The sequence below is a fragment of the Chiloscyllium punctatum genome, chromosome 30, assembly GCF_047496795.1.
Source record: "Chiloscyllium punctatum isolate Juve2018m chromosome 30, sChiPun1.3, whole genome shotgun sequence".
Lineage (NCBI taxonomy): Eukaryota > Metazoa > Chordata > Chondrichthyes > Orectolobiformes > Hemiscylliidae > Chiloscyllium > Chiloscyllium punctatum.
Window position 1 is genome coordinate 2,096,800 of NC_092768.1, and position 24,321 is coordinate 2,121,120.

Below are 24,321 nucleotides of genomic sequence, written 5' to 3' on the forward strand. Positions count from 1 at the left end.
CGCATGACTCTGTGACATGACACATTAACTTGGCGCCTCAAGTTCTGGGAAAAGGGTGAAAGGGTGATCTAATGCAGGTGCCCTTGACGATCGAAACAATTAATAAGAGTAGATGAAAGGAGATGATTTTCTCTGATGAAGTCAGGTTGTATTTTTTTTTCACAGAATGGACAGTTAAAAATCTCTGGACTCGGCCAATAAGAGCAGTCGAAATGGAAATGCCAAGACTGAGATCGGAGTTTTTCTTTGTTCAATTTTGATACTGTTTGATTTTTGGGAGTGGCTAAATTGAGATTTAAGATTGTTTCTGTTCACTTTGGATACTGTGCAACTTTGGGAAGTCAACAGGAGGTGTCAAAAATGAGGCTCAAGTTCTTCTTTGTGAGGTGATGGGTCCAGAATATTGATGACATAATTACAAGAGCCAAAGGTAAGATAGATCACAAGAAACATTTTCCCTTCGCACAGGGATCAGTAACTGGGGGGCATACACTTAAGGCAAAGGGCAGGTGGTTTAGAAGGGATTTAAGGAATTCATTTCCACCCATTTGGAACACACTGAGTGGCTGCTTTCACATCAAAGGAGAATTCAGATGATGGAGCCAGTGGGACTGGAGCAGATGGGTGCTTGATGAATAGCACTGACTTGATGGGCTGAAGGGCCACTTTCCATGCTGTTAAAAGCTGACTCTATTCCAGGTAGGGAAGATGGAGGGAGGGAATGGAGGGGAGATGGGGGGGGGGGTATGGGAGAAGGGAGATGGTGGGGAGGGGAGATGGAGGAGAGGGAAGGGGAGGGCGGAAAGAGGGGAGGGGAGGGAAGGGGAGGGCGGAAAGAGGGGAGGGTAGGGGTTAAGGGAAAGGGAGGGGAGGGTATAGATGGAGGGGAAGGGATCGGAGAGATGGAGGGGAGAGGATTGGAGGAATGGAGGGGAGACATCTGAGAGATGGAGTGGAGAGGATCTGAGGGATGGAAGGGATAGGGTCTGAGGGATGGAGGGGAGGGGATCAGAGGGATGGGGATTGGGGAAGAAGGCATTGCTGGAGGGTAGGGGGAAAGAGATGGAGAGGAGGTGGGTAAGAGATGGGGGAGTAGGAGATGGAGGGCACGGGTGTAACAAATGGAGGGCAGGTGGGTAAGAGATGGGGGAGTAAGAGATGGAAGGGATGGGGTAAGGGATGGAGGGGAGGGAGGTAAGAGATGGAGGGGGTAAGAGATGGAGAGGCATAAGAGATGGAGGGAGGAGGGGTAAGAGATGGAGGGGGTAAGAGATGGAGGGGAAGGATGTAAGACATGGAGGTCAGGGGGGTAGGAGATGGAGAGGGGTAAGAGATGGAGGGTTGTAAGAGACGGAGTGGAGTCAGATATTTAAGAAGTCAAACAGCCCACTGACAATGGAATATTCCCCTTTATCCGGCTTCCCCTTTGAGACACCGACAAACCAGGTCCATCTGAGTGGGGAACGGGAGAGTCAGGGTCTGTCCCCCAGCTGGAGGGTCGGGGTCGGGGTCGGGGTCACGGTCAGGGTCTCTCCCCCACCCCACCCCACCCCTCCCCACCCCTCACCTTGTAGCGGGCCCTGGCGTCGGCTACGGCCAGCACGTTGTGCCCGCGGTGGCGAGGCGAGTCCCGGCACTGGCAGCAGAGCAGCTCCTGGTCCTCGGGGCAGTAGAGGCTCCTCTCGAGGAGGTGATCGGAGCACAGCTGCACCTTGTCCCGCTGCCGGAGCGTCTCCAGGAGGCCGTCCAGGACCCGGTTCCGGAGCAGCAGCGCGGACGGGCAGACCTTGCGGCACAGCGGGCACATGTTGCGCTGCTGCTGGCTCCAGAACTCGAGCACGCAGCGGCGGCAGAAGGTGTGCTCGCAGCGGGTCAGCACCGGGTCCTGGAACAGGTCCAGGCACACCGAGCAAGTCAGCTCAGCCTTAAAACTGGAAGCCATGGACAACGGCAGCTGTGTGAGTGTGTGTGTGTCTCTCCCTCTCCGTCAGTACCTGTGTGTGTGTACGTCTATCTCTATGTGGGAATCTGTCTGTCTGTGTGTCTCTCTCTCTCTGTGAATCTCTGTGTCTGTCTCTGTGTACGTCTATCTCTATGTGGGGCTCTGTCTGTGTGTGTGTCTCTCTCTCTGTGAATCTCTGTGTCTATCTGTGTGTGCGTTTATCTCTATGTGGGAATCTGTGTGTGTGTCTCTCTCTCTCTGTGAATCTCTGTGTCTATCTGTATGTACGTCTATCTCTATGTGGGAATCTGTGTCTCTTTCTCTCTCTGTGTGTATATGTCTAACTGTGTGTGTGTGCATCTATCTCTATGTGTGAATCTGCGCGTGTGTGTGTGTGTGTAAGATCAGCTGGTGTGTGTGTACCTTCTGTCTTTGATGGTCCCATGCTTCGAGGCTCCACCTCAATGTTAAGTTTCTGTTTCTATTTCTCGGTTGAGGCTTGAGACGGAAAGTCAGAATTGAAACTTCGCCCAGCTCTGGCGCTAGTCCCGTCAATTTCATACTTCGCACCACTCTCCCCCACCGCCCCCCAACCAACTCATTATGTGTTATTTCTGGGGAAGGCTATGAATCATCTGCCCTTAACTTTCAAATCTGTGCCCCCTTGTTACTGACCTCTCTGCTAAGTGAAAACGTTTCATGCCGCATTCCCTTGGAATTAGTCATGGAGATAGTACAAAAACAGACGCTTCAGTCCAACTCGTCCAGACCTACCAGATATCTTAGATGAATCTAGTCCCATTTGCCGACATTTGGCCCAGATCCCTCCAAACCCTTCCTATTCACGTCCCCATCCAGATGCCTTTTAAATGCTGTAATTGTACCAGCTTCCACCACTTCCTCTGGCAGCTCATTCCATACACGCAACAGCCTCTAATCGCAAAAAGGTTCCCCCTTTTAAACCTTTCCCCTCTTACCTTAAAGCTATGCCCTGATCTCCAGCATCTGCAGTCCTCACTTTCTCAGTGAAATAAAATACCAGAATAATTACAGAATGAATCAGAAATTGAAAATTCTAAAACTTATCCACCAGGAACGAGAGTTGAGATGCAAAAAGTGGGTTCGATAGCCTAATAGTTTAATTTCCAAACAGTTATTGAAACACCTGACAAAGTCCATGACAGAATCAGAAGTAAACTTTCATGACCAGGCAAGGAAAAGTAGTCCTGGTTCTTCAGGATTTTAATGTGGTTCTTTACCAACAGCATTCTTACAGGATCAACCCAAGAGAAATTAGCTCAAGTGAGGGAAAAGATGGACAGTGATATTGGGGGGGGGGGGGGGGGGTTGAAACAAGTCACAGTGGTTGGAGCTCATGTATCGTGATGGTGCCAAAACCAGATTCTGTATTGATTTTTGCAAAGTCAGCCCTAGTAACAAAAACAGACTCACATCCTAGTTCAATACTGGAGGACAGCATTGAATGAATTGGTCACATGCGATTCATCACCAACAATGATTTACTGAATGGATATTGGCAAGTTCCATTGACTGACAGAGCTACAGAAATATTCATTTTTATAACACCAGATGGATGATATCAACGCAAAGTTAGGCCATTTGAAATGAAAAATGCACCAGCTACATTCCAATGATTAACCAGTAAAGACGTCGAGGGGCTTCATGATTTACATCACTGATCTGTGTGTTTTACAGTTGTCTGCTTTCCATACCTCTCCTTTCTTGAATAGATGCATCTCATTTGCAGCTTTCCTCCTGTTGGATCCTTTTTGGAACCTGGTATTTTGAACGATGATAGCTATTACATTGATTAATTCTGCAGCCACTTCCTCTAAGAGTCTGAGATGCAGACCCTCATGTACAAGGAATTTGTCAGTCTTTCATCCCATTAGTTTCCATGATACATTCGCTCTTGTGATTGTTTTAATTTCCACTCTCACTTTTGCCTTTTGATCTTCTATTATTTTTAGGATGCCTTTTTGTATCTTCAATTGTGAAGACAGATGCCTGTTTAAAGTCTCTGCTATTAACTCCCCACTCTCATCCTCTAAGGGACCAACGTTTAGTTTAGCTAATCTTTTCCTTTGTATTTACTTGTAAGAATTTTTACAGTCTTATATCTTTTACCAATTCACTTTCATGTTTTTAATTTCTCCCTTTTTATTTTAGCCCACTTAATTCAGTGCTCATGATACCATGAAATAGTTGAAGATACTGTGCACTGTAGAGACTATAGGTTCAGACTTTGGGTGGCATGGTGTCTCAGTGGTTAGCACTGCTACCTCATAGCACCAGGGACCCGGATTCAATCCCACCCTCAGGCAACTGTCTGTGCAGAATTTGCATGTCTGTGTGGGTTTCCTCCGGGTGCTCCGGTTTCCTCCCCCAGTCTAAAGATAAGCTGGTTAGGTGAGTTGGCCATACTAAATTGCCCATTGCGTTCAGGGATGTACAGGTTAGGTGCATGGGGAATGCAAGGTTATAGGGTGGGGAAGGTGAGTCTGAGTGGGATGCTGTTCAGAGGGTTGGTGTGGACTCGGCCTATTTCCGCACTTTAGGGACTCTATGGTTTTATAAGTTTCAACCAGAAGTGCTGAAGTCATGCTCCAGAACTGACTGCACCATTAGCTAAGCTGTTCCAGTACAACTACAACCCTGGTGTTGACCCAACAATGTGGAAAATGGTCCTGGTCTGGTCCTGTCTGCGAAAAACAGGACAAATGCAATCCATCCAATTACCACCTCATCACCTACCCTTGATGATCAGCAAAGAGGTAGTAAGGGTCATTGGCAGTGCCAAATAACACTCGCTGAGCTTAGAGATGTTGATGTAGTGGTAACATCTCCAGTCGTTTGGAGTCAACTCTGTTGTTACATTTCTGTAACTATCTTTATTTAAGTATAAGATATTAGTTTCAGACTCAAATTACTCACCTTGAAACTGAAAAAGAAGTCCTATCATGTTATTATCACTCTTGCCAAGATGACAGTTTATGAGATTATTAATTCATCCCACCTCGTTGGACACAACCAGGTTGACATTCCCTCCTCCCCAGTCGGGTGCAGAATATGTCATTCTGAGAAACTCTCCTGAATGCATTCGATTAAGCCATTTCCAAGACTGCAAGATTGCTTTCATCAATTTCATTTATTCAATTTATGTGAAGATTAAAATTATTCAGTTATGGAGTCATAGAGTTATAGCGATGTACAGCATGGAAACAGACCCTTCGGTTCAACTTGTCCATGTCGACTAAATATCCTAAATTAATCTAGTCCCATTTGTCAGCATTTGGCCTATATCCCTCTAAACCCTTCCACTTCATATACCCATCCAGATGCCTTTGAAAAGTTGAAATTGTTCCAGCCTCCCACTTTTGGAATACAGCCTATAATTCTGATCGCCCTGCTATAGGAAGGATGTTGTGAAACTTGAAAGAGTTCAGAAAAGATTTACAAGGATGTTGCCAGGGTTGGAGGGTTTGAACTATAGGGAGAGGTTGAATAGGCTGGGGCTGTTTTCCCTGGAGCGTCAGAGGCTGAGGGGTGACCTTATAGAGGTTTATGAAATCATGAGGGGCATGGATGGGGTGAATAGTCAAGGTCTTTTCCCCAGGATAGGGGAGTCCAAAACTAAAGGGCATAGGTTTAAGGGGAAAGCAGAAACATTTAAAAGGGACCTTGAGGCGGCACAGTGGCTCAGTGGTTAGCACTGCTGCCTCACAGCACCAGGGTCCCAGGTTCGATTCCAGTCTCGGGCGAATGTCTGTGTGGAGTTTGCACATTCTCCCCGTGTCTGCGTGGGTTTCCTCCAGATGCTCTGGTTTCCTCCCATAGTCCAAAGATGGGCAGGTTAGGTGAATTGGCCATAATAAGTTGCCAGTAGGTTAGGTGCGTTAGTCAGAGGGAAATGAGTCTGGGTAGGTTACTCTTCGGAGGGTTGGTGTGGAAGTGTTGGGCTGAAGGGCCTGTTTCCACACTGTAGGGAATCTAAACTAGTCTAAGGGACAACCTTGTGCCTATGGTATGAGCTGCCAGAGGAGGTGGTGGCCTAACCAATGTCCTGTACTGCCGCAACATGACTTCCCAACCAACTCCTGTTCTCAATGCACTAAGCCAATAAAGGCAAGCATACCAAAAACTTTCTTCACTTCTAGTCTATTTGCGACTGCACTTTCAAATTATCGATGTTCCTTTCTCACGAGCTTTTGTTATTTATTAATTTATATTCTGTCCTACATAGCATCATAGATTAGATTACTTACAGTGTGGAAACAGGCCCTTTGAACAAACAAGTCCACACTGACCCTCCGAAAAGCAACCCACCCAGGCTCATTCCCCTACATTTACCCCTTCACCTAACACTACGGGCAATTTAGCATGGCCAATTCACCTGACCTGCACATTTTTGGACTGTGGGAGGAAACTGGAGCACCCGGAGGAAACCCACGTAGACAATGTGCAAACTCCACACAGACAGTTGCCTGAGGCGGTAATTGAACCCGAGTCTCTGGTGATGTGAGGCAGCAGTGCTAACCGCTGTGCCACCGTACCGCCCCCAAGTTCGAGGTCAAAATCAGTATTCCCAAATATGGCTTTTTTTGTTTGCTATTTCCGAGCTGTCCCTCCCAAACTGATTTGATACCTCTTTCTTCAGAGCCACAGTAAATTATCATTGCTATATTTAAAACGTCCTGCATTGACTGTGCTACTCTCACTAGCCTCAGAGTTTGCAGCTGTAAAGCTTCATAGAGGATCATGACATGGTGTGCCAAGCCCTAGCCAATTCCTACAATCTGACCCGACACCTCTTTCTGTTCCAGCATTGTTGATGAATATTGGTATCCATAGAAACAAGCTAACTCAGAAAAGCACACTATCCCCATCTACCCCCTCCCCCAAATAGCCTTTATTGTGATGTCGGTCAATTCTGGGACCAAACAAGACAACCATCTAATTTGGTGAGCCAGAGGTTTGGAGGTCAGACAGATACTGGAACTTGTGTAGTGGCAGTGAGACCACTGGGGGCAGGGTGAGTGAGACAGGACTTGGGGCTGAGGGTGAGTATCGGGAGCTGGAAGACAGAGTACCAGGAGGTGGGGGAGAGAGCATTGGAACTGGGGGGCTCATGGAATGTGAGTGGGTGACGCGTGAGTACTGGAAGCTGGGGTAGAAAGTGTTGGAATTGAGAAGGAGAGGCTCATTTCTGTCTTATTTAGGCAAACACTTGTAGTACAGAAAATTAGTAAACTATAAATAGCTTATTTATTTGCATATTAAAACCAGTTTGTTCTTGCCACAGAAGAACTTAACAAGGAATATTGCGTGCAATTCTGGTCTCCTTCCTATCGGAAGGATGTTGTGAAACTTGAAAGGGTTCAGAAAAGATTTACAAGGATGTTGCCAGGTTTGAAGGGTTTGAGCTATAGGGAGAGGCTGAACAGGCTGGGGCTGTTTTACCTGGAGTGTCGGAGGCTGAGGGATGACCTTATAGAAGTTTATAAAATCATGGATAGGATAAATAGACAAAGTCTTTTCCCTGGGATGGGGGAATCGGAATGAGATGGCATAGGTTCAGGGTGAGAGGGGAAAGATATAAAAGAGACCTAAGGGGCAACTTTTTCACGCAGAGGGTGGTGCGTGTATGGAATGAGCTGCCAGAGGTAGTGTTGGAGGCTGGTACAATTACAACATTTAAAAGGCAAATGGATGGGTCCGTGAATAGGAGGGGTTTAATGGGATATGGGCCGGGTGCTGGCAAATGGGATGAGATTAGGTTAGGATATCTGGTCGGCATGGACGGGTTGGACCGAAGGGTCTGTTTCTATGCTGTACATCTCTATGACTCTATGGCTCTAAATAGACATACTCTAGGATTTCTCTCTCTCCCTGTCTCTCACACACACACACAGACAATCACTGAGACTAACACAAAAGTGCAACCTGCTGGCCACAAGCTGCTTTACATCCCCAAGAGACAATGCTTTTTAATTTGCACATTCACTTAAATTGATATCACAGCAGCTGACAGCAGGGGATGAGAGTCTGTGCTGTGGGATATAGGGCTGACGACCGGGAGCTGAGAGAGTCGTGAGAGCTTGGCGGTAAGAACCAGAAACTAAATGTACCTTGAGCAATTGGCTCCTACAGGGGAGGGTGTGTGGATGCCAGTAATAGTTGTAAGGAGATTAACCTGGATTCCAGGAGACCATTTGCACTGTGTAGGGGAGTCATTGTGGGGGAGGCTTGAGGCCATGGTGAGAATGTGGGCAGCAGGAGAGAAAGAGGGAGGCATGAGTTAGTGATTGAAATGTGTAGTATGTGTGTTTAAATATATGTTTGTGTTGTGTGTTGTTGTGTGTGTTGTGAGGTGTGTTTGTCTGTGTTGTCTGTGTGTGTGTGTGTGTGTCTGTGTGGTGTGTGTACTGTGAGTTGTGTGTGCAAGTGTGTCTGAGAGGGCATGCATGTGTGTGTGTGCTGTGAGGTGTGTACCTGTGTCTTGTGTGTGTCTGTCTGTGTGCGTGTGTTGTGAGGTGTGTCTGTGTGGTGTGTGAGGTGTGTTTGTCTGTGTCGTGTGTGTGTGTACTGTGTGCAGGGGTGTGTGTATGCGTGTGTCTGTGTGATTGCCTGTGTGCATGTGTATGTGTTGTGAAGAGTGTGCACGTATTGTGCATGTAAATATATGTCTGTGTTGTGTGTTGTATTTGTATATGTCTGACGTGAGTTTGTGTCTGTGTGTGGGTGTATGAGTGTGTGTGTGTCTGTGTGTGTGTGTGTGTGTGTGTTGTGAGGTGTGTATGTGTATGTGGGTGTGTGCGTGCGTGTGTGTGTGTATTACTCTGACCCACTACCTTCCCACTCCTACTTCCCCTTCCCTGAGCTCTGAGCAGAAACCCTTTCCCCTTCTCCTCCTCAGACTAACGATGGAGTGGAAAAGCGTGAAGGTTCCCCCGGCATCCATCGGGCCCAAAGCCTGGCGGGACAGGGCCATCAAAGCGGTGGGGCTGGCTGAGGCCGCCATCGAGATCACAGCCCACCGCTACCAGGACACCCCGTTCCGCTCGGCCACCCTGTTCGAGAACCAGGCCCGACGCCTGGCCAGGAGGAAAGGCTGCAAGTACCTGCCCGGGGCACTATCGGAGAACCCCGAGTCGCTGGAGAAGTTCAAGTCCCGCCAGCAGAGGATGCAGCGGGAGAGGGAGGCCCTGGAGGAGGCCAAGAAGAATGTGTGCAGCGTGACGGCCTCCACCGAAGACCTGAGCAGCGACATCCTCTACAAGGTGCCCGAGGGCAAGGACTCGGGCTGGGGCTTCAAGCTGGAGATGGAGCTGCTGCCCTTCCTGCGGGACCTGTGTGCCATGCAGAGCAATGAGCAGATCGGCAGCTACATGCTACAGACCCGCTCGGTCATCGGCCACCTCCTGGACCAGATCAACCGCGTCAACAGCGAGATCTTCCGGCTGAAGGAGACCCGGGACAAGCTGCGGCTGGCCCTGGCTGACATCCGCAAGGGTCTGGTCCTCAACCGCATGACCAACGAGATGCGCAAGATGCGGCTGGCCTTGGAACGGGTGAGTGGGCTCTGCTGGTCACTGCACTTGGCTCGGGACACAACTCCCTACTTTCCTTTCCCCTCCCCACTTCCCCCGTCCCACTCCTGCCCATCCCCAATCTTTCCCCCCACCCCCACTCCTCCCCTCCATTCCTCCCCTTCCACTCCTCTCCCTCCGTTCACTCCTGCCCTCCCCACCTCCCCACTCCTCTCTACCCCCAACCCCACAATCTTCCCCCTCCCCTTCCCCCACTCCTACTACTCCCCCCAGCCCCAATCCCTCCCACTCCCCCACTCCTCCCCCCACTTGACACCACCCCCAATCCTCCCCCTTCCTCACCCCCTCAACCCCCACTCCTCTCCCCACCCCCAGGCTTCCCCCCACCAACCCCCACTCTACCCCCCCTCCTCCACTCCTCCCCCAATCCCCACTCCTCCCTTCCACCCTCCCACTCCTCCTCCCAACCTTCCACTCCTCCCAACAACCCTCAAATCCTCCCCCCACCCCTCCACTCCTCCCTCCCAACCCACCAACCCCCCACCATAGCAGGGCGAACAGAGCTGTACACAAGACTCCAAAGGTGGCCTCACCAACCTCCTGTGCAAACCCAACATTGATGTCAGAACCTGCCCAAGGCCGTACATCTCCTCTTGCATACTGTAGCTTCCTGACCAACGTTCTGATCCCGGCTCCACTCACATTTACTTTTCAGAGCTCCTACCCTTCATCGCAGTGATCAACCGATTCTGTCCAGTTAGGGGACCTCCCTTTGACCATACCAGGACAGCCCAGAATCACTGAAGGATTACGGTGTAGAAGAAGGCCACTCAGCACCCACCTTGCCTGCACCGGCTGTATTATCCAGCCCAGCCTTATTCTCCAGTGCCAATCGGCTGCCCTGTACCATATCTTGCAAACCATTACTGTCCAAAACAAAATCCCTCTTGCATCGCTGAGTGGAACCTGCCTCCAACAAGTTTCCATTGAAACCCTCCTAACGACTCGCTGTGTGCGAGTTGTGATTCGGGCTGCTTTCTTAGACTCCCTGTTGCCAAGTAGCCCCTTTGTGGTCAGCAAGATCCCAAAAATGGCGAAGCACAGATGTCCTGTATCCAAGTAGTGTTGGTTGAGAGGTATGTTTTGGCATAAGACACTGGAGTTGCGTAGCCTCACCTGCGAGGGGTCCTGAAGGAATCGATTGATACTTGACATCGTAGAATCCCCCACAGTGTGGAGGCAGGCCATTTGGACCATCGAGTCTATACAAGCCCTCTGAAGACAGGCCCCCCCCACCCCGATCTTGCATGTCCCATGGCTAACCCACCTCACCTGCACATCTTTGGAGTTTGTGAGGAAAGCAGAGCAGCGGGAGGAGATCCACACAGACAAAGTGTGTAAACTCGACACAGGTAACTGCTTGAGGGTGGAATCGAACCTGGCTCCCTGGTGCTGTGAGGCAGCGGTGCTAACCACTGAGCCAGCACGCTAACATCTGTGCACCCGTAGAAAATAGTCTCATATCTGCTCTTTGAACCGCGCCCACTCCCCCTCCCCCATCTGTCTGCTTCTGGATGGCTAGCTCTGCATTGGGAATACTGGGTAGAGATGTGTCCATGAGAATCGGGCAGTCTGTTGGTAGCAGGTACCAAGATCTGTGCTGACCATATCCTCCTGTGTGCGGAGTGAATATTTATTGTGTTTAACTCGGGGAACGGATGAGGTAAATTCAGTAAGTTTATTTTGCCAGATAAGCACAGGAGGGATCCAGAAGTGGAAGCAGATCCTGAGAGGGTGAGATGCCATGATGGAGGAGGAGGGTTGTGTGGAGCAACGGGGCTGAATGATCACCTTAAACACATCAGTTGGATAGGAGTTCCTCATATTTTGAGGAGGTGGGGGGGAGCAGGGAAAGGGACAAGAACTGATTCCTTAATATTAGGGGGAGAGTGAGGCACTGGTCTCCTTATTATTGAGGTGAGAGAATGAGGTGCTGATCCCATTAATATGGGGAGGGGGGGATGTGGTGGGTGCAGAGAGGCACTGACCCCTTTAATAATGGCGGGAGGAATAGAGAGAAAGGGAGAGGTGTTGATCCCTTTAATATCAAGGGGGTAGAGAGAGAGAGTGGGAGGTGCTGATCCCTTTAATATGGGGGTGTGTGGGGAGAGAGAGGGAGGTGCTGACCTCTTTAATATAGAGGGGACAGAGAGAGAGAGAGAGGTGATGATCCCTTTAAAATCTAGGAGGGGGGAGAGAGAGAGGGAGGTGCTGATCCCTTCAATATCAAGAGGGCAAAGAGAGCCAGTGCTGATCCCTTTAAAATCTACGGGGAAAAAGAGAGAGGGAAGTGCTGATCCCTTTAATATTGAAGGGGGAAGAGAAAAAGAGAGAGGGAGGTGGTGATTTCTTTAAAATCTAGTGGGGAAAGAGAGAGAGAGAGAGAGAGAGGTGCTGACCCCTTTAATATCGAGGGACAGGGAGAGAGAGGTGCTGACCCCTTTAATATCGAGGGACAGGGAGAGAGAGGTGCTGATCCCTTTAATAACTAGGGTGCACAGAGAGAGAGAGAGAGAGAGAGAGAGGTGCTGATCCCTTTAAAATCTAGGAGGGGGGAGAGAGAGAGAGAGAGAGGGAGGTGCTGATCCCTTCAATATCAAGGGGGTAAAGAGAGACAGTGCTGATCCCTTTAAAATCTACAGGGAAAAAGAGAGAGGGAAGTGCTGATCCCTTTAATATTGAAGGGGGAAGAGAGAGAGAGAGAGAGAGAGGGAGGTGGTGATTTCTTTAAAATCTAGGGGGGGAAAGAGAGAGAGAGAGAGAGAGAGGTGCTGACCCCTTTAATATCGAGGGACAGGGAGAGAGAGGTGCTGATCCCTTTAATAACTAGGGTGCACACAGAGAGAGAGAGAGAGAGAGAGGTGCTGACCTCTTTAATATCGGGGTGGGTGGGGGCGCAGAGGGAGAGAGAGAGAAAGAGAGGTATTGATTCCTTTAAAATCGAGATGGAGGATGGAAGAGAGAGGAGCTGATCCCTTTAATGTTGGAGGGAGACAATGAGGAGCTGATCCCTTCAATGTTGGAGGAAGACAATGAGGAGCTGATCCCTTTAATGTTGAAAGGAGTGGGGCAGTGATCCCTTGAACAACGAGAGGAGGGAGGGAGACAGGAGGATTGCAAAGATGCCAGAAGTTTTCACTCCCGTGTTGTACCCTCGGTTCTTGTTTGCTGCACTCACCTGGCTGTAGAAAGTTAAAAATCCCACAACACCAGGTTACAGCCCAACAGGTTTATTTGGAAGCACTAGCTTTCGGAGCGCTGCTCCTTCAGCAGGTGGTTGTGGCGTATAAGATTGTAAGACACAGAATTTATAGCAAACGTTTAAGTATGATGCAACCGAAATTATACATTGAAAAAGACCCGGATTGTTTGTTAATTCTCTCATCTTTTAGAATTACCATGTTGGTTTCAGTTCTTTCACATGTAAATCACAAAACATTTTTTAAAAGTTACATTCTCAAGTGGACTTTAACAACTGGTGCCCAGATAAAGGATTGAAGGTGTTAACTCCCCCTGAGGTTGTCTGTGCCACAATGGTCAGGCTGACTCTAATCTTAAAAAAAAAACGATTGACAGAATCTTACGTGGCTTCACCTGGCTGTGTGCTGGTCTGTGCAGGAACCTGATGGAGCTGATTTACTGATTGGCCTGGAGAAGAAACATCTGTCCGAGATTAAACCGAGCTTGGAGGAGCCTTTGCACACGATCAAGGACATGCTTCAGGTTAGCAGCTGGGAGGGTCAGTCAGGGTGGCCTGTTGACAGAAGCCTGTGTCCTTGGCTTTATCATTTCACCCCTGCTGCCTGCAATCCCCCTCCTTTTACATCACCATCCACATGTTCCCTGGCGGACCGTCTCTCAGGGAAGGTCACCTTGTCTGGTGCTGGCAGGCCACTGACACTGCTGTGATTGACTCCAATCTCAGGGCGTCCCTACCTCGGCCGCAACACGCAAGTTGTGTAAACCTGTCCAGAGGCAGGTTTGTTACCGCCACAGGAGAGCCTGTACACGCCAGTCCCTCCAATGGTTCTTCCAAAAGAAACATCAGGGACAGCATGGCGTTAGATACAGAGTAAAGCTCTCTCTACACTGTCCCCATCAAACACTCCCAGGACAGGGACAGCACAGGGTTAGTTACAGAGTAAAGCCTCTCTCTACATTGTCCACATGAAACACACCCGGGACAGGGACAGCACAGGGTTAGATACAGAGTAAAGCTCTCTCTACACTGTCCACATGAAACACACCCGGGACAGGGACAGCACGGGGTTAGATACAGAGTAAACCTCCCTCCACGGTCCCCATCAAACACTCCCAGGACAAGGACAGGGATTATAGAGTAAAGCTTCCTCTACACTGTTCCCATCAAACACTCCCAGGACAGGAACAGCACCGGGTCAGATACAGATTAAGTCTCCTTCGACGCTGTCTCTACACTGTTCCCCCATCAGATATTCCCAGGTCAGGGACAGCATGAGGTTAGATACAGGGTAAAGCTCTCTCTACGCTGTACCCCATCAAACACTCTTGGGACAGGTACAGCATGGGGTTAGGTCTAGTGAAGCTGCCTCTACATTGTTCCATTAAACTCTTTCTTGTCAGGGATAGCATCGGGTTAGATACAGAGTAAAATTGCCACTACTCTTTTAAACAAAAGTAAATGACCCTTAATACTGTCCCCATCAAATACTTGCAGGGAAGGGACAGCAGGGGGTTAGATATAGTGAAGCCTCCTCTACACTGACCCCATCAAACACTGCCAGGAAAGGGGCAGAATGAAGCTAGCTTCCTGTACAGTGCAGGAAAGGGATATCATGGGGTTGATTATAGAGTAAAGCTCTCTCTACTCCTATCCCATTCAACACTGTCAGGGCTGGGGCATCTTGGGGTTAGAGACAGAGTAAAGCTGCCTCTATGCTCTCCCCATCAAGCACTCATAGTGTAGGAAAGCAAGGATAGATACAAATAATGACCATCATACAGTCTAGTGACCCTTCCCAGGTTACAAATGAACTGTCCTGAACTACCTGATAGTGAATGTTTCAGGATGAATCTCAGTCTCCACTGACACTGTCTACTTACCCTTTACCTTGGGGCATGAAGATTTCGATTTCAGGATAAAATATTCCTCAGAGCCTTGCTCGTGGCTATAACCACAATGAAATGACGACAAACGTGTGCCACATTGTTCAGGTAGCAAGGAGTGAAACTTTTCTAGTCATCCAGGCTCTTGTGATGGTATCGGTCTGTAATCCTCTCCCAGAAACTGGATGCTGCTCGGACAAAGTTGCAAGAATGCTACAAAGAGCGGATGCTGGTTATTGATCTGGTCCCTCAGTTACTGAGCCAGACCACCAAAGAAGCCAGAACAGATTGTCTGACTCCGAGATTGACCAAAGCACTATCAGAAGTCAGGGACGTTAACTTGATGCCCTCACCAACACCAGTTGGCCCATACACCTACGGTAAGGCGAGAAAGAGTCACACAATACAGAGAGCATCCAGACAGTGCTGGAGACACCTGCCCATGTGGGCAGGCCTTTAACACAGCGTCAGGAATAACAGTCCACATGGGGAGACACACATCACAGCGTCAGGAATAACAGTCCACATGGGGAGACACATATCAGCGTCAGGAATAACAGTCCACATGGGGAGACACATATCACAGTGTCAGGAATAACAGTCCACATGGGGAGACACATATCAGTGTCAGGAATAACAGTCCACATGGGGAGACACATATCACAGTGTCAGGAATAACAGTCCACATGGGGAGACACATATCACAGCGTCAGGAATAACAGTCCACATGGGGAGACACATATCACAGCGTCAGGAATAACAGTCCACATGGGGAGACACATATCACAGCGTCAGGAATAACAGTCCACATGGGGAGACACATATCACAGCGTCAGGATTAACAGTCCACATGGGGAGACACATATCACAGCGTCAGGAATAACAGTCCACATGGGGAGACACACATCACAGCGACAGGAATAACTGTCCACATGGGGAGACACACATCACAGCGTCAGGAATAACAGTCCACATGGGGAGACACATATCACAGTGTCAGGAATAACTGTCCACATGGGGAGACACATATCACAGTGTCAGGAATAACAGTCCACATGGGGAGACACATATCACAGTGTCAGGAATAACAGTCCACATGGGGAGACACATATCACAGCATCAGGAATAACAGTCCACATGGGGAGACACATATCACAGCGTCAGGATTAACAGTCCACATGGGGAGACACATATCACAGCGTCAGGAATAACTGTCCACATGGGGAGACACATATCACAGTGTCAGGAATAACTGTCCACATGGGGAGACACATATCACAGCGTCAGGAATAACAGTCCACATGGGGAGACACATATCACAGCGTCAGGAATAACAGTCCACATGGGGAGACACATATCACAGCGTCAGGAATAACAGTCCACATGGGGAGACACATATCACAGCGTCAGGAATAACAGTCCACATGGGGAGACACATATCACAGCGTCAGGAATAACAGTCCACATGGGGAGACACATATCACAGTGTCAGGAATAACAGTCCACATGGGGAGACACATATCACAGCGTCAGGAATAACAGTCCACATGGGGAGACACATATCAGCGTCAGGAATAACAGTCCACATGGGGAGACACATATCACAGCGTCAGGAATAACAGTCCACATGGGGAGACACATATCACAGCGTCAGGAATAACAGTCCACATGGGGAGACACATATCACAGCGTCAGGAATAACAGTCCACATGGGGAGACACATATCACAGCGTCAGGAATAACAGTCCACACGGGGAGGCCTGTATCACACTGTCAGGTGAACCACTCCACAGAGAGGGTGGTATTCCACAGTAGTGTCAGGCTCAGAGGCAAGGATGCTACTGGGAGAGGGAACGGCTGTGTTTGAATCCTCCACCACACAGCTGGGGGAATTTGAATTCAATAACAATCTGGAAATCAGATGACCGTGACGCCATTGTTGATTGTCAGAAAAATAAATCATCTGGTTCACTATTGTCCTTGAGGGAAGGAAAGCCGCTGTCCTTACCTGGTCTGGCCTACATATATCTGCAAGACCCACAGCAGTGTGGTCGATTCTTATATGTCCTTAGGGATGGGCAATAAATGCTGGCTTAGCCGGTGAAATCTCTCCACAAAGGCTGGTATCCGGTCACACTTTATTTACGCATGGAGAGCCTTTCACACTGATCCGTCTCCCTCAGAGTGAGCAGGGTGCCTGACACCCTGTTCTTATCTGTTAGCCAGGGCTCTCAGATTGGACCAGTTAATATCCCCAATCAGGGAACTCCTGTGATGTTCTCCTGAATGACCTCATGACAATCAGTCCAGCCATCAGCGGCCATATCCTGCGAATGAATACATATGAAACACTGCTAAAATTGCCAGGGATAAATGACTGGGCCAAATGTATAACCATGTCATTACAGAGTACACTGTTATGGTTGTGTTGCTGTGCTTAGCGATGTGATTAAATGAATGGTGCTGTCAGTCCTGGTTCTTGGAACCTGCATTGAGGTGAAGGATAGTGACCATCCTGAGAAACCCCAAACAATGCTCACTCGTGTATCCGGACACATTGCAATCTGAAACGTGCCAGTAATGACCAAATCTCATCCCGTTACCAGCTTGCGATAAGGCGATGAATAATGCAAAAAGTGTCATTGTCCAGTCCAGGAATGTTAGGGAGAAGAGCGACAAGTTAATAGAGGACTCTGTTGTGGTCATCAAAGGGGCACAGAAATCAGTCAACGATGGGCTTACTCAGAAGATGGCAGAGAGTGTGGCCATGACGGTAAGAACCAGTCACCCAAGAACATGCATGCAGCTGTTTTTGTGACATCTGTGCTTAACTTCCCTCTCCTCCCTCTTTAGTTTGTTCACCCTTGTCAGCTTTTCCCAACCCTGCTTTCTGAAAAGCGATGACCCATCTTTTGGGTATTTGCCAGCCTCAACTAGTTGGGATGTTGCAATTTCTTTGATGGATGTGGGTGGCACGGTGACTCAGGGTGGCACAGTGGCTCAGTGGTTAGCACTGCTGCCTCACAGCGCCAGGGGACCTGGATTCAATTCCAGCCTTGGGTGACTGTCTGTGTGGAGTTTGCATATTCTCCCCGCATCTGGGTGGGTTTTGTTCAGGTTTCCTCCCACAGTCCTTAGATGTGCGGGCTTGTTGGATTGACCATACTACTTTGCCCCTTAAGAGTCCTTAGATGTGCAGGCTAGGTGGATTAATACAGCAGCAAAATAATGGCCAGTACTGAACTTAATTAAATCAAAACATTGCACAGAAACAAAGTCAGTTTAGATCGGCAATCTGTACCACTTGTGATGTTTGCTGATCTGAATTGAACTTCTAGTGGAGTTAGTGTTGAATGTTTGATAAAAGGCAATATTCCAGATGTTATTATTTTAGGAACTTCCAGTAGCTGCTCATTAACGTTTCACAGACCGTACCAACAGGCTGGAATTGTGACCCTGAGTGAGGGACAAATATGGATCTGGACACTGGGGTGGTCTTCCTTGCTTCTCTCTAAAGCAAAGGTTCACCTGGTACTGAGGTTGAGTATTTCACCCTCAGTCAATACAGCAGTGCCCTTGTGAAGTCCCCCTGGCGTGGGGAGTTGTAATTCGTCACCTTGCAGTCCAGAGGGGAGAGAGTGGAACAGGCAATTGGCCGCTGTCTCCTGGTGATGTTGTCAGAGAGGTCAGCACTCTCTACATGGCATGGCATAATGTATATCTGTCAATAAACAGCACCATATCCGTAACTTATTGTGATCAATACTGTAGTCTGTTGGTTAGCTTTGATCAAAACCTGAATGACCTGCCAGAGGAAATTATGGAGGCTGGTACAATGATGTCGATAGAAAGGCATCCGCCTGAGTACATGAATAGAAGGGTTTAGAGGGATATGGACCAAACGCTGGCAAATGAGACTCGGTTAGTTTAGGATATCTGATCGGTGTGGATGAGTTGGACCGAAGGGTCTGTTTCTGTGCTACCCATCTCTATGAGGTGCAGAGTTGAGAACAGAACTAAAGATTGTAATGATTTGGAGGTTTGGGGGGGGATGGGGTTTGGTGGAGTGTGCTCTGGCTAACCCGTGTTGGTTTCGGGTTTTCCCTCTCTTTCAGCAACACATGGAGGTCAGCTCTGGGGAAACACGAGCTGCCCTTAATCGCACACAGCGCTGGTATGATGACATGGAATTGGCGAGTGGTGTCGTTCTGGTACGTGGGGAGCCATGCCAGGAGGGGGTTCAGGTTGAGATGGTTGAGGGGGAGCGGAGAGCTGGAGAATGAGGGAGTGGATCCAACTCACAGAGGGCACCATGAACCTGGGTGACTCTGCTCAGTCAGCCACCCCACCAGCACCCTCTCCAAATGACCTCTGAGACCCTTCCAATGGTCAAGTTGCCCACCTTCTTAAAAACATAGGGGTATTCTTACTCCTCGCACACCCTACTCACGTTTTATGACACAGCTTGCATGGAGATGTCCGTTATTGACCACAGATTACAGACTGCCATTCACATTGCCTCCAGTCCTGGGTGATGCCCCTTCGGAAACAGGCCCTCTTTCTGGGCGAGTGTTAGTGGCTCAACTTCACCCTGATCCTATCCCTCCCTCTTGATGTTCACCGTGCAAGTACTTTCCTGTTAGGTCTCTTTGGAATTTCATTGTACTTTGTGGTTAAGTACTCACTCGCTGAGCATGAGTCTCCAGCGGATATATTGCCCATCTCTAAGTGCCATTGAGAAGGTGGTGGTGACCTGCTGTATTGAACCTCTGCAGTCGGTGGGGTGCAGGCATATCACCCTCCCCCCCCCGCCCCCCCCACTCCCCCCCCCCCCCCCCCCCCCCCGCCCCACCACTGCCACCATCAGTGCTGTTCGGGAAGGGAGTTTCCAGATTATGACCCAGTCTCTTAAATGTGATATTGGGGTAGGTTACCTCAATTGACGGGATGATGCCAACAGCGCAGGTTCTTTTCCTGTACTGGCTGATGCCGCCACCATGAGGGTCTCCCCATCTTAAACTCCCCCCTTGTCTGAGGCATAGTGACCCTCAAGTGAAGCCGTCACCAGTCATCGATCTTTCTCTCTCTCTCTCTCTCTATACTCACTCTCACTCACTCTTTCGTTCTCTCTGATGAGAGAGCAGCCCTATGGGACTATAGCTGCGGCACGGTGGCTCAGTGGTTAGCCTCACAGCGCCAGGGACCTGGGATCGTTTCCACCCTCGGGCGACAGTCTGGGTGAAATTTGCGCGTTCTCCCCATGTCTGTGCGCGATTCCTCCTGCTCTGATTTCCTCTCACAATCTAAAGACATGCAAGTTAGGTGGATTGGCCCATGCTAATTTGTCCTGTAGTGTCCAAGGATGTGCAGGCTTGGGGGGGGGGTGGTTAGCTATGGGAAATGCAGGGTTATGGGGTGACTCTTCGGAGGTTCAGTGTGGACTTGATGGGTGAAAGGACTGCTTCCACGCTGTAGGGATTCTATTCCACCATTTATGATAGTTCCGAAGTGTGCAAATTTGGTTCTAAGCTGGTCCAAAGATTGGTAACACAAGCCATGCGTTGGCTGACTTCACTCCTACCTAACTCTTTAAGAGAGTGCTTGTTTTGTTCACTTTGTTCACCAGGGTCCAGTGGATAGCAGGCACCTAATGCTGCGCGAGCGGCTGGACAGACCTTTGGTGAAAGTTTACCAGCGTCACCCGGCGACCCAACTTCCTGAGGCAGCAACCCTTGTCAAGGTCGGTACGCAGAGAAGTCTATTTCTTTCTTGCAAATGGGGGCAGGATCAACTGAGTACTTCCAAAATGTGGGATTGTTGCACTTTACTTTCAATGGCGGAACATTTGAAATCAAGGACACTCAAGGGGGGGGGGCAGAATTGGAGGATGGCAGATATCTCAAGAGGATTGTGGGGCTGATGGAGATTACAGCTCCTGAGAATTTTAGGACTGAGGTTCAACTGAGAGTTTAGAGCAACCTCGCGCTCATGGAGGGGAAGGGTGAGGAGGTCCATTCATTATTTTCAATGAGAACTCGAACCCAGGCTGCACTTTCAAAACTGCATTGATACGTGATCAGTGCATGGTGAAACTGCAACCTTGGTGTTCCCATGTATGTGCCTCCCATGTCCTTTCAGGTGATGAGAGGTGGTGGGTTTGGAAGGTATTAATGGATCTCGAGCAGGGAGATGGGAGTTGGGGTATGGAATTGCCACCGTGGGTGTGAAGCAGAACTGAAGGGGCTGAATGGCCACCCCCCTTTCCTCTTCCTATTCTCAGGCAATAACATCAAAAATGGCACGTCCTGCCGGTAACAGCAGCAGAACTGTCTTGGCTTCTTTTTAAAACAACCTCAATCAAGAATTGAAACAGAAATGGTGGGGCAGGGGGTGGACTAAAAAGTTGGAGCTGATACTAAACTCTTCTGGAAAGCTAGCCTATGAAGATCTGGAGATCAAGTTTCCCTTTCCCACCGTTAGTTTTAGTGTTCTGTTAGTAACAGTGCCCTTAGCTTGACTCTGTGAGATTCTGGACTCTCACAGGGTACGTGTCAATTGTTCTGAGAGTGCACTTAGCATCCTGTCACCTGAGGCAGATGCATTCCTCATAGAGTCATGCGGCACGGAAACAGACCCTTTGGTCCAATTCATCCATGCCAAACAGGTATTCTAAATGGAACTGGTCCCATTTGCCTGCATTTGGCCTTTATCCCTCTGTACTTTTCCCATCTATAGACCTGTCCAAATGTCTTTTCAATGTTGTAATCATACCCACCTCCACCACCTTCTCTGGCAGCTTGTTCCATACACGCACCACCCTCTGTGTGGAAAATATTGCTCCTCTAGGTCCCTTTTAAATCTTTCCCCTCTCACCTTAAACCTATGCACCCCTGGTTTTGGACTCCTCTACCGTGGGGAAAAGATTTTGGCTGTTCACCCTACCCATATCCCTCATGAGTTTCTAAACCTCTACAAGGTCACCCCTCAGCCTCTGACCCTCCAGCGACAAAAGTCCCAGCCCATCCAGCCTCTCCTTACGAGTCAAACGCTCCAGTCTTGCTAACCCGCACCCTTTCCACTTCAATAACATCCAAAAGAATCTCACTTGGGTTAATTCCTAGGCTCGTTTAAACTTTTCAAGAAGAGTAATTACGCCACAAATTGGAAAGCTAGAAATCCGAATTGAAAACGGAAAATGCAGGAAATATCCAGCAGGTTGTGACAGTGTTTGCTGAGAGACAGGGCGAGAGAACCAGAGTTAATGTTTCAGGCCTGACTTTTCAGGACAGGGAGAATGTTAAGATTCCATGCTGTGTGACTCTAAGTCATTAATTCCCACTGGGGGAGGGTAGGGACAAAAACAAAAGGAAAAGATCATCAACAGGGCAAAAGACACGAGAGATTAAATGATGGAAAAGTTCATGCTTCGGGACCAAAGGGAATGGAGATGGGACTGAGAAAGTAGCAATGATGCAAAAGGTGTGCCTGGAGCAGGTGTGTTGCTGACCGAAAATGGAAAAATATAAATGCTATATGTTAACACCACCGATAAGATTGTGCTGGTCTGGTTTTCATCTTACAGAAATGACGCTGAGGCGCAAAAGGAGGTGCGACACAGATTTCCATGGATGATACCAGAACTGAGACCATTTATTTATATTAACTCCAGGAACATGGGCTACCCTGACAGCACCATGATTTGGAGATGCCGGTGTTGGACTGGGGTGTACAAAGTTAAAAACCACACAACGCCAGGTTATAGTCCAACAGGTTTAGTTGGAAGCATTGGCTTTTGGAGCGCCGCTCCTTCATCGGGTGATGATGAGAGGCGGTGCGTTTGGAAGGTGCTGTGGAGGGAGATTTGAGGAAGATAGGGGTGGAGAAAAATCTTTGCATCTGTGTTTGAAAAGTATGTTGAGCGCCAACTTTCGGCTTAACCCGATCTCTTTTGTTTCACCCCCACAAACCAACCCTCACCCCTCATCGCCAACTAGGGTGTCGGAGTGCTAAAAGATGCAATGGCAGAAACCAGTCGAAACATAGAAATGTTGAAGGTCGCAAGGAAGCGGCTAAATGAGAACATACGTGACAAAAAAGCTGGGTTCCGAATAGATTCAGGGATAGTCCGATTCCGCAAGTTGAAAGCACCGGCTCGGATACATCTAGATGAGTCGAAGCCACTGAGTGGCAACTAAATGGAGGAGGACTTGGGATATATTTATGTCCTGCTAAGTGTTTTGTGTTCCTTTTCACGGGCAATAATTAAAACATTTTAATCGCTTGTTCCGCAATGATTCTTCGCACCACATTTTCCAGTTCAATCAACAAACAACCTCCGGGAACTACAAGTGATAATTGTTAGTCCTGCATTCAGTTCAGTCACAATCCAGATGGAGCACATTTACAGGTTTGTCCCTGAGGTGGGCGGAGGTCATTGACGCATATTTCTCCTCTTTGCATTCCTGGTTAGTTGCATTTCCACACTCTACCAGTCACCCCTCGCTGATCACGTATCAGTGCAGTTTTGAAGGTGTAGGCTGGGTTCGATTCCCTGTTGAAAGTAATGAATGGACCTCCTCACCTCTTCCCTCCATAAGCATGAGGTTGCTCAAAACTCTTGCTGCCCGATATTCTTATTTGCACCAAGCCCCCTCTGTTAATCATTCCCTGTGTTCTCTGGCCTACGGCATCAATGTGGATTTCACCAGACCAGTGCAGGTAATGATGGGTGTGGGCACAGCCACAATGTTTAAAACACGTTTGGATAAGTACATGAATAGGAAAGGTTTGGAGAAATATGGGCCAGGTGCAGGCAGGTGGGACTAGTTTAATTTGAGATATTGTTTGGCATGGATGAGTTGGACTGAGTGGTCTGTTTCCATGCTGTATGACTCTAAAGGCATGTTGCAATACATGTTGTTGAGCTGGCTAACCCTATCAGGGGTTTGTGGAAAATCCCTTGGCACTTATTTTGAAGAAGACCTGGCGCAGTGTCCCTAGTGTTCCTTCCAATGTTTTCTGCACATCACTAAAAACAGGTGACCTAGTTATCATCACATTGATGCTTATAGGATCTCGTTGCTGTGCTTCCTACATTGCTACTATGCAAAAGCACAATACTTCCGGCAGAAGTCTGAAATCCGAGCTCTGGGAACATGAGTCAGGGCTGGCAACATCCCAAGAGATTGGGAGCAGAGCGAGTTGACAGGTTGTGGGTCTGAAACATGGAGCAGAGTTTTCCCCCTGTGGGTTCTCAGGATATTAATAATATACTGCCTTTGACACTGGGTCAAAATCGTGGACCTCCTTCCAAAATGACATTGAGGAGTAGACCTGCAACCCCCAATGACTGTAGAGGTTCAATAGGGTAGGTCACCATCAACTTCTCAAGGGCAATGGCAGTGTATGACAGTAACACTCATATTTTTGAATGAACTTTTTTTTAAAAAGAGAAAATAATTTTAATAAATCATTTCTGGGGCGAGGTGGAAAGGTAGGCCAGTTCAGGTCGCTCACCACCTCATGGCCAGCTCTCAACTTGCCCACATTCAATATGGCGCCGCGCCGGCTTCCCCTTTGCCCGGAGTAAAGATGGCGAGCGGGCACCGACGCGCATGCTCCGTGATGGGAGTGGAGGGGGAGAGCGCGCCTCCCGGGGTGCCC

The 24,321-nt window shown here is 48.7% G+C and overlaps 2 protein-coding genes across 3 annotated transcripts in view; one reads left to right on the forward strand and one right to left on the reverse strand.

Annotated features, from left to right (window-relative positions):
* Positions 1-2,367, reverse strand: part of LOC140455123 (E3 ubiquitin-protein ligase TRIM39-like) — a 31,852-nt gene extending 29,485 nt beyond the window's left edge. Inside the window, exon 1 of the mRNA XM_072549781.1 lies at positions 1,568-2,367. Coding sequence (XP_072405882.1) covers positions 1,568-1,942 — 375 coding nt within the window. The 5' untranslated portion in view covers positions 1,943-2,367. The remainder of the gene's footprint in view (positions 1-1,567) is intronic.
* Positions 1,799-22,907, forward strand: tektl1 (tektin like 1). 2 transcript variants are annotated; one of them, XM_072549779.1, is made up of 8 exons: positions 1,799-1,958; positions 8,880-9,534; positions 13,192-13,296; positions 14,837-15,038; positions 17,265-17,431; positions 18,774-18,869; positions 20,285-20,398; positions 22,653-22,907. In XM_072549779.1, the coding sequence occupies exons 2-8, from the start codon at positions 8,887-8,889 to the stop codon at positions 22,851-22,853; spliced, it is 1,533 nt and encodes a 510-aa protein (XP_072405880.1). In that variant the 5' UTR covers positions 1,799-1,958; positions 8,880-8,886; the 3' UTR covers positions 22,854-22,907. The 2 variants fall into 2 exon arrangements, with proteins under 2 accessions (XP_072405880.1, XP_072405881.1); XM_072549780.1 differs by lacking the exon at positions 1,799-1,958 and adding an exon at positions 7,976-8,067.
* Positions 22,908-24,321: the final 1,414 nt, after the last annotated feature.

Bases quoted from the DNA above. Each gene is read 5' to 3' on its own strand.
- tektl1 (XM_072549779.1), top strand. From the start codon at position 8,887: ATGGAGTGGAAAAGCGTGAAGGTTCCCCCGGCATCCATCGGGCCCAAA. The intron at 15,039-17,264 runs GTAAGGCGAGAA...TCCCGTTACCAG, and splicing joins AGTTGGCCCATACACCTACG to CTTGCGATAAGGCGATGAAT. The intron at 18,870-20,284 runs GTACGTGGGGAG...TTTGTTCACCAG, and splicing joins TGGCGAGTGGTGTCGTTCTG to GGTCCAGTGGATAGCAGGCA.